Source organism: Macrobrachium nipponense, chromosome 20, assembly GCF_015104395.2.
Source record: "Macrobrachium nipponense isolate FS-2020 chromosome 20, ASM1510439v2, whole genome shotgun sequence".
Classification (NCBI taxonomy): Eukaryota; Metazoa; Arthropoda; class Malacostraca; order Decapoda; family Palaemonidae; genus Macrobrachium; species Macrobrachium nipponense.
Genome location: NC_061089.1, coordinates 20,826,590 through 20,839,327, shown reverse-complemented (window position 1 = coordinate 20,839,327; position 12,738 = coordinate 20,826,590). Strand labels below are relative to the sequence as shown.

The 12,738-nt window shown below is 35.9% G+C and overlaps 1 protein-coding gene across 3 annotated transcripts in view; it reads left to right on the top strand.

The window, feature by feature from the left end:
* LOC135222948 (follistatin-related protein 1-like) overlaps nucleotides 1-12,519 on the top strand; it is a 44,720-nt gene extending 32,201 nt beyond the window's left edge. For all 3 annotated transcript variants that reach the window (XM_064261422.1, XM_064261414.1, XM_064261403.1), the window contains exons 5-9: nucleotides 2,446-2,539; nucleotides 5,057-5,294; nucleotides 7,022-7,134; nucleotides 9,903-9,966; nucleotides 10,984-12,519. In XM_064261422.1, the coding sequence (XP_064117492.1) occupies nucleotides 2,446-2,539; nucleotides 5,057-5,294; nucleotides 7,022-7,134; nucleotides 9,903-9,966; nucleotides 10,984-11,347 (873 nt within the window). In that variant the 3' untranslated portion in view covers nucleotides 11,348-12,519. The remainder of the gene's footprint in view (nucleotides 1-2,445; nucleotides 2,540-5,056; nucleotides 5,295-7,021; nucleotides 7,135-9,902; nucleotides 9,967-10,983) is intronic.
* Nucleotides 12,520-12,738: the final 219 nt, after the last annotated feature.

Below are 12,738 nucleotides of genomic sequence, written 5' to 3'. Positions count from 1 at the left end.
ACCGCCATTATTCATACCGTACCTAATACATATATAACCCTGCTTTCGTATCCACTTTAGTCTCTTATTTCCATATCACATTTAGTCTACTCACCGCTTGCTTTGCCTTTCTAAATCTCACTTAATTCTATCTAATGTTATTCCAGCCCTTCGTGCATAACCTGTCCTTACTGTTCTATTTTACTCAGATTTATCTTGAGTCCTGTCTCTCTAGATAAACGATCTATTAAAAAGCTAAAGAAAAAATACTGCGTAAATACTGTTGGGCTTCTGCGCATTCTAAGTCTGTCAAATTTCTGTTGTTACCACAATTTATACCTTGTCTTCCCTCACCACCCACTTTTTTCATGATACGTATTATCAATGGGAATGGTGAACAGTAAAGGTGATCCAGTATTCCCTTGTAGTACCCCACCCCTTGTAGACAACAAAAATAATGACGTTCATTTTGCTGCGTCCCGTACATTTGTTTTATATAATTCATGGGAGAGTAACGTAAGATTTTCCATAACACTGATCTATGGAAGCTGTCATATGCCTTTTCATAATAAAAAAAAATACACTATCATCGGGCTTTGTTTCATAATTCCTTACTCTGCAAAACGATCTATTTAGTGGTGTCATTTCATTTTTAACTAAAATTATCTTCCGTGACTATCGTAACCCTGCAATGCCCGGCACCTCCTCAGATAAGGTTTTGAAACTGCAAATCTGTTTCTCAACCGAGTTTCAAAAGTATTTATCCACGATAAGTTTCATTTTACCAGACCTAAATACGACGTCAGTTTTTCGTTGTGTGCTTTCACTTATCAGCATTAATGATGTAGTAATGACAAGCTCTCTCTCTCTCTCTCTCCTCTCTCTCTCTCTCTCTCACATACATATATATATATATCTATATAATAACATACATATATAATATTATATATATATTATATAATATATATATAGTATATATATATATAGATGTATGTGTGCGTGTGCAGGCGTGTGCAGGCGTGCATACGTAATCAACCAGGAGATGTAGGAAATTACTCGATTCGAACGCTTTCATGTGTTTCTATATTACATCACGGTACCTGAACCATAAGAACGCTTAGTTCGAGTCATTTCCTTTTACCCTCGTGACTGAATGCAGTCATATACATCACACGTTCTTCAGTGATTTACTGAGATATATATATATATATATATATATATATATATATATATATATATATATATATATATATATATATATATTATATATATATATAATATATATATATATATATATATATATATATATATCATTAACAATTTCAATACAAATTACCTTATACTCATTTACCGTCTTCATGAAAAAAAAAAAAAAAACTTGTTTCCGGATTCAGCGATAAAAGTAAGGTCATAAATATAAAGGGGGCAGGTAATACCGATGAAATCTGTTACGCTCTAACTTCAGGACCTCGCGGTTAGGACATAAACAAGAAAAGCGATTTATTGCCGTCTGATTACTACAGCTCGCCATGATAAATGTAGCTGAATTTTGTATTAACACTCGCGCTAAACCCCTTTTCATCTACATTTTTCGTTACGTTTCATATTATTCATCACTGGAGAATAGTATCAAACCCAGATAAAGAAGGAGTGTTTACGTGCGTTCCTGGAATCGGTGATTTGCCAAACATCATTAACTCCGAAAAAAAAGAAGATATACAAAGACAAATAACCTTAGTCACATAGCAATTAACGTGGAAACAACCCTTACAATAAAAAATAACATTACAAATAACAAAAGTGAATATATGAGTACACTATACACACTTTTATATATATGTATACATATGCATAGAGACAAAAGTGTACTAATATCTCCAGTGTTATTTCCTTTATTGATCAATATCCTTTAAAATTTCTTACTGAAATTAGTTTACATCAGATTCCAAATGTTAGTTGTTATTCTTCTAACAAAGAAATAGCATTACGAAGTGGATGCTTAATTCTAACCAATTTGGAAAATTTTCTAAAAAGGATTCGCGAACTACTTCAGAGGAGTCACTGCAGAAAATGATAAGTTAAAATCATTGATCATTATTGGAAGTTAATATAGCCCACAAAAAGCTCAAGCAATCTTACATGTGTGCATGAAAGTCATAAAACCATAGCCAAAATTATTACAATTATAAAAAAGTCAAAGAATTTTTTTTTTATTTCACTCAATTCCCATTTTAAAATCCTCTATTACAAGGAACATTAGGAATACATGCGTAGATTTGCTTTTGATATATCTCAACCAGATTTTTAGTCATCACGCTATCATTAATATCACAAAAACAAAGAAAGAAAAAATATCAATTAGATAAATTCCATGTTATTGCAGAACCTACAAAAGATTAGCACAAGTATATTCTCATTTTTTCTTTAACCTTCTGTGGATGGCTGATTTTGTCTTTGATATTCCAGGAAACAAGGATTGGAATTCAACACAAAGGTTTCTGCAAGAACAAAAAGAAAGTCAAAGAGCCAGTGAAGCCTACGGCAAAGGAGGATGATCCAGGTATGTATCTCTCTCTCTCTCTCTCTCTCTCTCTCTCTCTCCCAGTTCATACACTAACAGACACAAATAAACACGCACACAAATATATATATATATATAGTATATATATATATAGATATATAATATATATATATATATATGATATATATAGATATATATATATATCATATGTATGTGTGTGTATATTATGTATATTATATATACACACATAATTCATATATACATATATATTATACAAGAGAGGATAGAAAGGCAAATAAAGACGAAATGTGAGTAAAGTTGGGTAGGGTTTAAAACGCTAAGATGGAAGTAAACGAGATTTAAAATTTCAAGATGCGGCCCTACAGACATTAGGAAATGTTTGACGATATATGTATGAGGGTAGATGAGGAAATAAAAGCAGTAAATGCTGGGGTGAGGAAACCAAAGGCTTAGTGAACAAAGAACAAAAAAGCAGGGTGAGGGGGGAGAAAGGGAGGGGTTGTTTGAAGTGAAACTGCATGACAGAAGAGAAGGTTAAGTGCAGCCATACGGGATGCATATTCCAGAACTGTAACCGAGTAACGGGACCTTCCCTGAAAAAGCGAGAAGCCATATCTTAAAAACTAACCATAGAACTTTCTTGAAAACGATCTCATTTTGTTTTCCCAGACCCAAATTACTAACATTGCACCAACCCTACCTTACCCAACCTAACCTAACCTAACCTAGTGACAAGGTAAAAATAAGGGGGCTTGTTCAATACTAGTATACATCTCGGGAATTTGCATACAGAAAATGGATACGGTAGACAATGAGAAAGTGGGACCAAACAAGAAACCAAGCGCCAAAAACAGAAGAAAATCGGTAAAAGTAGAAGTGAAGAGAAAGTTGAGTGTAAACCTCAGTATGAACAAGGTTCTGAGGGTAAATAAAAACTAGAAATGAAATGAAAAGTAAAAAAAAAAAAAAAAAAAAAAAAAAACCGAAGTATTTGATTTGTATAAACATTTACTAGTCATTATGAAAGTTATTGTGGGGATGAATGGCAAGCTCGTTGAGCGAGCTCTCCTTTGTGGAAGTGAAGTATGGATGCTGAATTTAAATAATAGAAAACATTTTAAAGCTATTGAGATGAACTGTTTGTGAAGCATGTGCATTATAAGAATTGATACTGTGAGCAATTTGGATAAGTGGTAAAAAGTTTAGTGTCGGTGGAAGGTTTGATCATGTAGAAAGATGGGTAATGATAGGTCGGTTAAAAGAATGCATAAATGTCAGGAGAATTATTAGACGGATGGGAAGACTGTGAAACAGTGGAACAGATGGAATGTAAAACCTATTGGTAAGTAACGGCCTCAAAATGCTGGAAGCACGAAAATGTGAGCAAAAGATAATGCACAGCGGAAGACTATAGATGCACTGCTAATGAGCCTTCTGTGTATAGTGTATGAAGCATCTAATTATCTAATATTTAGGACGTTTTACAGCATGGAGGGATCATCCATAATTCCGCCAGCCTAGAGAAAACTTATTTTTATTATATAATATACTTATATTATATATAATATATACATATATAGATAATATGATATATATATACTATATATATATATATATATATATACACATACATACATACATACATACATACATACATATATATAAATATATAAATACATATTGTGGTCACAGTCTCGAGAATAAGAAGATTAGTTTTTTAAGAGGTCACGCATACATACATACATACATACATACATACATACATACATACATACATACATATATGTATAAATTTATTTATATATATGTGTGTGTGAGTGTGCATTTACATTTACAAGCTTTTCTGTACAAGTGTATTGAGGTCACCAATATCAAGGGGTGAATATCTTAAAGTGATTCAAGGGTATGGTTTTCAGACAATCCTTGAAGCAATCCATTTGTAAATCCCCGGCATTCGCTACGTGACCCGTGGATATTTATAGATATCCACACATATTCGGGATGTTCTTAAAGTTGAAGAGCTCTCCTCCAGACACACGATTCTGAAAACTATATGATTCCCTTTTCTTGCTTTATTTTCCTTATCTGCATTCATCACCTCTACATTTGTCCTTCACATTCAATAACCGACAGGCTTTACTCTACCTATCCGATTTTATGTGAGCCGTCTATGAATAATAATAAATAATAATTAATAAATATAATAATAATAATAATAATAATAAATAATACATAATAATAAATAATATAATTATAATAATAATTATAATAATAATAATAATATTTCAATGAAGAAGTGATAAGTGTGCAATTGAGCAAATTTTTTCACCTATACTTTTAGCATGGCTGAGCATTAAATATCTTCTATTAGATGAAAAGGATTTTAAAATAGCGAAAATTGCTTAGGTTTATGTTTACACTGAATAAACAATGAATACCCTTGAATTCTCTTGCAAATATTTTAATTTTTTGTGCTATACCAAACAGGAAACTCAAGTAAAAAACCAAGATACTAAAAAACAATTCTTTGCACAGCTGTTTGCTACAGTTCCCAGCGCGACGCCCTTTTGCTGGTCATCGGAAAACACTGGCAGAAGACTTTGGCCACGCAGCCATGGCACGTGAGCGGAATGACATACCGAGAAAGCCTGTGGGGACGTTTCTTCACTTGCGACGAAGATCGGGACAAGTTCTTGGAGTCAGACGAACTTCTGAACTGTACTAAGGACGCTTTCTTTATGGCCAGACCAGAACAGAATCAAGAGCTGACTAGGTAAGGAAACGCAGGGAGAAGGGTACCTACAGGTATGCTCTACGATGGGTCAACCATAACCTTGGCTCCATTCTGCCAGTCTTCGTAGTCATCTCAAGAGATTACAGAGAATAGAATGTAGAATTTAGGGCAAAGGCCAAGCGCTGGGACCTATGAGGTCATTCAGCGCTAAAAGGGAATTTGAGAATAAAAAGATTTGAAAGGTGTAACAGGAGGGAAACCTCACAATTGCCCTGTGAAACAATTGTTAGAAGACGGTGGATAGGAAGATGGAAGATAGAGACTATGAACGGTGGTACACTAAAAGAAATGAAACGGGTTGCAGCTAGGAGGCGAAGGGACGCTGCAAAGAACCTCAAGTAATGCCCGCATTGCACCGCGTGAGGTCTTATTTTGGCACTAAGTAAGAATGTACCTGTTGTCGTTTATTAGGGTGCTGTTGATATTCAATACAACTTTTATAAACTACTGTTTTCATATAAGTGCGTAAAATCTTCTTTCCAACCGTTATCCCTACATTAAGGGGTCTGTTGCCTGATGCCCCTTCTCTGCTGCCTTCTACCAAAGGCATCATCCTCCACTAAACAAATCTCCTAACGTTATGCTAAAAATGTATAAATAAAAACAGAAATTGTTTACCTCTTAAAAGTTACCAGATACTGTCATATAAGAAACTGTACATTGATGTCATATGATAATTTACTTTATCAACAATGATTAAGAAATTTCTTCTTTGCAACACTAGAAGAAATTAGAAAACGTATGCTCTCTCATTAGCATTCATATTTTACTCATCAAAGCAATCTCATCTATAGTTTTGGTGAATGGAGCACATGATTATAAATTGGAAACAAGAATAGATATACAACATATTTGCAGCTGGAGGTGAAGAGAGGTTAGCAAGTTTTGTAAACCCCCCTTCCCCCTCCCCCCCCCCTTCTCTCTCTCTCAGTATCACTGAATTTTGTATGGTGCTATCAATCCTCACTATAATAGTCAATCAATTGTTTCTTCCAATAGTTCCAAGACCGTTCACATAGCAGCCAAATGTCCCTTCCTCTTCCAAACTATGACAGAGAATTCAAAATCGAATCTTCGAAGTCTATCAATATTTTAAACTTATGAAAGTTCTGGGAGGATCCCATCACGGACCTGGCTAATATTGTTCCTCTTGAGAGCATAGCATGCTCATCAACCGTCGCATTTATTTATCCTTTGATCAGCTACCTCATGTTTATATGGGTTTTATCCTTCCTTCTTAGGCACATCGTTCTCGTATCTAGATTCGTTCTTCACACATCGATTTCGACAAAATTCAATGCAGTCTGTCTTCTTTATGAACCAGCTCTTATCTCTTGAGACTGCGTTATTTAGGTATAGATTTGCCTTTATTACCCATTCACTGCTATGGCCTGGAACTTTCTACTTTCCTGGCTCTTTATCGTCATTTCAAGCGTGACTTCTCTTACTGTTCTTTTTTCTAGCATTGAAACCCGTCTCACTGAGTGAGTTCATAATTCACTTTCTTAAGACATCTCGAGTACTTCGTAACTAAGTTTCCAATTTCTTGCATGAAACAAAACTAAAAACAAGAATAGCCTTTCCTTTTTGATGAATATTTCCCTTGACCTTTGAAACCCAGTCATTCAACAAGCTTTTATTTTTTTAACGTCTACCGACCGCTCTAGTAAGGAATCCATTCTAACCTCCTTCATGTGATGCCGCAGGGCCCTGTGCATCGACGCCATCGTGGACGCAGCCGATGAGAACAAGGACTGGCGGTTGGACTTCGAGGAATTCACCGCCATGCTCTCCCCAGGATGGCATCCGCCTCAGAAGCGTGAGTAACAAATACCCCTCTAGTTTTCGTTGCAATTCTACACAACCGCAGAGGAGTTGCCTAACGTTAGCCTTGCCATCGTCATCATTGCCTCCTATAATGCGTCATGTTACTTTTGTTGTGCTTCGCTTGTCTGACAGCTTAGTCAAAAGTAGTACGTGAAACGATTAAACAAGCGCTAAATATAAAATATTTCTTTTTCATTAATCTTTTGTAACTATTCTAAAATATCTAATACTGCTACTGAATTTAACGTAGAAATGCGTCAGGTTACTTTTACTATGCTCAGATCCTTTGCTGAAAGCTCCTTAATATCAAGTAATTTGAAAAAGAATATCATTTTTTTTGTAAACCTTAATCTGTTATATGGTGAAAAGAAACTGACAAAGAAAACCATTAATATATACTTGCCGCACAGAGGTAATTGAGAGTATTCAGAGGATTAGACATTTATGACTAGCCGAGGCACCAACGGCGCCAGAAAGAACGGTATCTTTTTCACTATCTTTTAGGCCCTCAAAGACCTCCTTCATCTTCCTTTTAACAGATATCCTTTCAAGTGATTAGGACCCTATCGGTAAATCCTCTCACATATCTTCATCATGAACCTTTTTCCAGCCTTTTTTTTTAACACTCCCGACAAGACTTTTTGTTTGTCGTCCCCGTCAAAGGAATGATTATCTCTTACCTGTATTTACAACCATCCTCTCAAGGGCTCTCGGATCTTTACGTATAAGGTGTCAGCTCTCTCTCTCTCTCTCTCTCTCTCTCCTCTCTCTCTCTCTTTTTCTGTGTGCATCTCACCGCACAGGCATATGTGATACATATCCTTGAATTTCTTATGTCCTAGGCGTAATCTCCGCTTCCCGAGTAAACGCATTTCTATTCTCATCTTTTTTTGCGGTGAAACTAATAACATCAAAAGAACAATCTTCCCCTAAAGCATAATTTGAATATACATTTGAACCAGACAAATTCAACTCTACTCATAACTGTTTTATTATCTGACATCGGAACATCAAACCAAAAAAACTAAGTAATGTAATTCGATATAAACAGTAGATGATGAAATCCTTTGTGTGTGTAGAAGAGAGAGAGAGAGAGAGAGAGAGAGAGAGAGAGAGAGAGAGAGTAAAAGACGTATCATATGATGTTGCGGCTTAAGGGAATAAAAGAGGGATTACCCGGCAGTGTTGGTTTTCTAAAGATGAGATTTTTGTGGTTAGTAAGAGACAGAAGAAAATCCATAATAATGACAAGTTTCATATTCAGTCTCTTTGCATGATCTGGAGCTTTTACGGTGAACAATTTTCAGTTACTGAAAGTTCACTACAATCTTTTTTAATATACATTTTTATGGCAACAAAAAGGTTACATGATGCAGGATATTCGCAAAACGCTTATGGGAAACTCCGATTCGCTTGTGTGAAGTCAGAATGTTATGAGTTTATTATTTTTTAACAATCTTTTTTTTTTCCGGGAAGATTTTCTTGAAGAAATAAATTATCGAAATCAACAATACTTTCAACTGCGTTAAAGGTAGCCAGCTCCGGAGTGTTTGTGCTTGATACAAAGGACGCTAGAATAAATATATGTTTCTAAGGGAAAAAGACGCATGGTTTTAATATATATATATATATATATATATATATATATATATATATATATATATATATATATATATATTATATATGCATACACTGTTCGAGTGATATATTTCTATCATCCCGGCCACACGCCTCCCCCCCACCCCCTTGCTTTAGCATTTTTGGAGGTGGCCCATTGAGAAGCCTCCTTTTGATCACTTCAGTTCGTCTGATCTCAGCGCCGGAATCCCTTTTCTGTCTTTGTGGAAACATGAGCTCCCTAACCTTGAGACCTGGTGACGACGACCCCATTTTTCGTAGAACCGAACCGGAGACTTAATTGCTAATCGCTTACCGTCCGCAAGAAAATGAACTTCGAGTGCGTGTTGGATACAAAAATATTCTGACATATAATCACAGAATTCCCAGTAGGAAGGTAGTGCCATCAGCGCACCTCTAGAGCGGTTGCTAAGTAGGCTATTACTTAAGGTTCTTTGCAGCGTCCCTTCGGCCCCTAGCTGCAACCGCTTTCATTCCTTTTACTGTACCTCCCTTCAGATAATTTTTTTTAATACAAACAGTCGCAACAATCTGTAGTTAGCTCAACCTATAAGAGTGAAACTACAAGTTGAAATGATCCCAATGACTCTGTTCCTATTTCTGTTGTATGGTTTCTGCCATACAGCGATCGCGTGGTCCGTTATTCTTAAAATACGCTTTACATCCGGGACTGTAATTTCATCGCCGCATCATATGACGCGTTAGAGAGGACCCTGTTGCCCTCGTTCATGAGTGACAAGATTTTTACGCGTCCTAAATTCCACCTGCGCGCTTTTGCTGGGCCTTGCAATGGGCAAAGAATGTATTCATAAACTAAGGGACTCATAGCATCAAAATTGACGGAATACAAGAGACGGTGGACATGGCAAGTCCAATGCCTAGAGACTCTATGTACTGTCTGGAAACAAGGACCAAGACACGATGAAGTGACATACGGATTATTAAACCAATTTCTCTTATTATTTTAATCTTTTCTCATTAAAACATCTGTACAACAGTTATGGATCATAGCCAAAAGTAAAATGATTGCTTTGATGATATGGAGAACTTGATACACTAGTGAATTTGCCAACATTAATGTTTCAGTATTCTTCATATCTTTTTCTTGGTAATTTTTTTCAGTTTGCTCCCTGGAAGGCAAAACCTACCACGATGCTCATGAGGTGGTAGTCGATGGAAATAGATGGTATGTATCTTTCCCTCCCTAGGTGAATTTAGCTTTTTATACGAAAACTTCAGTTTAATTCATTTTGCAATTTTTCTTTTCTATGGAAAGATGTGCCATCATTTATAGCTGTCAGAATTCTGATTTATAATTTGGAGTTTAAATTGCTTGAGACTTATTGTGGACTGAGAACTATTTTCCCTAACAAAATTAAGTTCTTATAGTCTTTGTAATTTCTTGCATCTTTGTCATTTCCATTTCAACATGAATAAAGTTGATCTTAATCTTGGATTTTAAAATACGGGTTTCATTATCTATTTAGAATTAAATTATATATATTTGTATGTTGTTTCTTGTTTTTCATAGCCTGTCATTTTATAGTCTGACTGTATCAAACGTTTTGTCTCTTAAAATTGCAGTTTCTGCATTAACCGTTTGCTTCATATAGTCTGTAATTTGGTGATCAATCTCTATCAAAAGTTAGAATTTTATATGTTTGAATATATTGTTTACATTACGTAGTTTAAAATTTTGTAAACGTTTGCAGATTATATTCTGTGAATTTGATGAGCGCTTGCATTAAAAGTTTCATTTTCCTCTAATATTATACCCTCTTTTTTTTCTTCTTCTTTCCCACCGTTATGCCTACATTAAGGGGTCGGTTGCCTGATGCGCCTTCTGTCGAATGCATCATCCTCCACCAAACCTCTTCTCTCCATATCTTCACTTTTTCTCGCCATCTAATCCTCTGCCTCCCTCTCGATCTTCTTACTCTCACAGGTTCCTCCCAAGCCCTCTTCACTCCCTCCCCATCATCCATCCTCAACACATACCATCTCAGTCGTGCCTCCCTTATTACCTCTATAATCTTTACTAAGCCTGTCACAGTACGTCTCTATTAAATGTCTGTACTAAACGTCTGATTCTGTAGTATATTTGCATTAAATATTAGCATTTTACTGCTAATGGGATGACATTCTTTACCTACTTATCTGTAGTGTGTCCGCTTTAAATTTTTTATTCTCTCTTATATTACAGTGTATGCGCAGTCGGAAGTTGGGTCTGTACCAATCCAGCTCGGTCCGATGCCGAATCCAAGAAAGAATTCAAGAAGGATGACTTCTATTCTTACGACGACGGGGAAAATGAGCTGGATGGTGGAAAAGACGACGCAGCTGACGGTGATGATGATAAGGATGACGATGACGATGATGTATACTATGATGATTACTACTACGATGATTATGAGGATGCTAAAAAGGCTACCAAGGATGATGCTAAGGTGACCAAGGATCAAGATGAGGATGATGACGATGATGAATACATCGACAAACTCTTCGACGATCTATTAGTCAAACTCAGAAAGCACAGGAGAGAGAAGCACCATCACAACCACCTATAAAGAGCTTACAGTCAAACCCCGCGTTTGTCAAACAATCCATCCCTGGTTTGGTAAAGGGTAAAGATGTCGAACAACCTTGTTGAGGCTGATTTCGTCAAAAAACAGATCTGTGTCGTGTGAAATATCGTTTCGTCTTGGTGGTCACTTTTCTTTTCGAGAGAACTCCGTGAAATGGTCTCTTCTCTTATCAGCGTAAGTGTATCAGGCAGGCGAAGTTTCTCCTCTCGACTTTTCTGCCTCGTATCTCTGCCTGGAAGTTGCTTGAGTTTTCCTTCGCATTCCGGTGCTCCGTCCATGTTGCGTCTCCTGGAGGACTAGGGCGAAAGTCTCTCTCCCTTGCTCTCTCACTCTGTCCATCTATTAAGGCGGAACCAACACCCCCTTCTCTCTCTCCCTCACACACACTTTCCTTTCCCTCAAGACGAACTCTCTCTCTCTCACACACACACATACACACACACACTACACACATTTACACCCACACCTTATAATACTAAACTCTACACACCTTTCCTCAAAACTCTCTCTCTCTCTCTCTCTCTCTCTCTCTCACTCACTTTACAAAGCTAACTCTCTTCTAAACTCCTTTCCCTCAAGATGCAACCCACTTTCTCTCTCTCTCTCTCTCTCTCTCTCTCTCCTCTCTCTCTCTCTCTCTCTCTACATGCCTTAATTCGTGTGCCAATACCTTAAGTTTTCCGTTTATTCATATTGTCAACTTTCTATCACCATTATCCACTTGTTTCCAAAAGTTTTCGTTCAAATTTCGACGATCTCCCCATCGGCCCTCGAACGAAACATAATGGAAGCGTGCAAACGCAGATATCAAATAGGAAAATATTTTTTAAGTAGAGATCTTAGAAATAAGCAAAAGAGTAACGTAGACCTAAGGCATATTTTTGCGATGCTTTTCGTAGACAGATAAATGTAAGAGTATTAATATATTCAAGTGAACACAGATGCCTGTGGTATATCGATATTTTTGGTATCCTTAGGGTGTTCATTGTAGATTCATTAATAACCGAAGAGTCATATCAGTTTGTCTAACAAATGAGCTGGATTATTCAAATGATATTAGCGTTTTTTAATCAGGTAATGTATATTATAAGAATTACTATCTAGTGTAACTGCATTCTGATTGCGCTTTTGTATCAATAAATATCTTTATTCTACCACCTTATTTTCTTTATGAAATCCACCTTAGAGATGTTATGATACTAAAAAGCCTTTAACATTTCAAACTTTATATAATATTTATATATATAGGATATATATATATATATATATATATATATATATTATATATATATATATATATATATATATATATATATATATATCTATATATATATAATATAATAATATATCTGTTCGTTTTTCCTCCAAGAAAG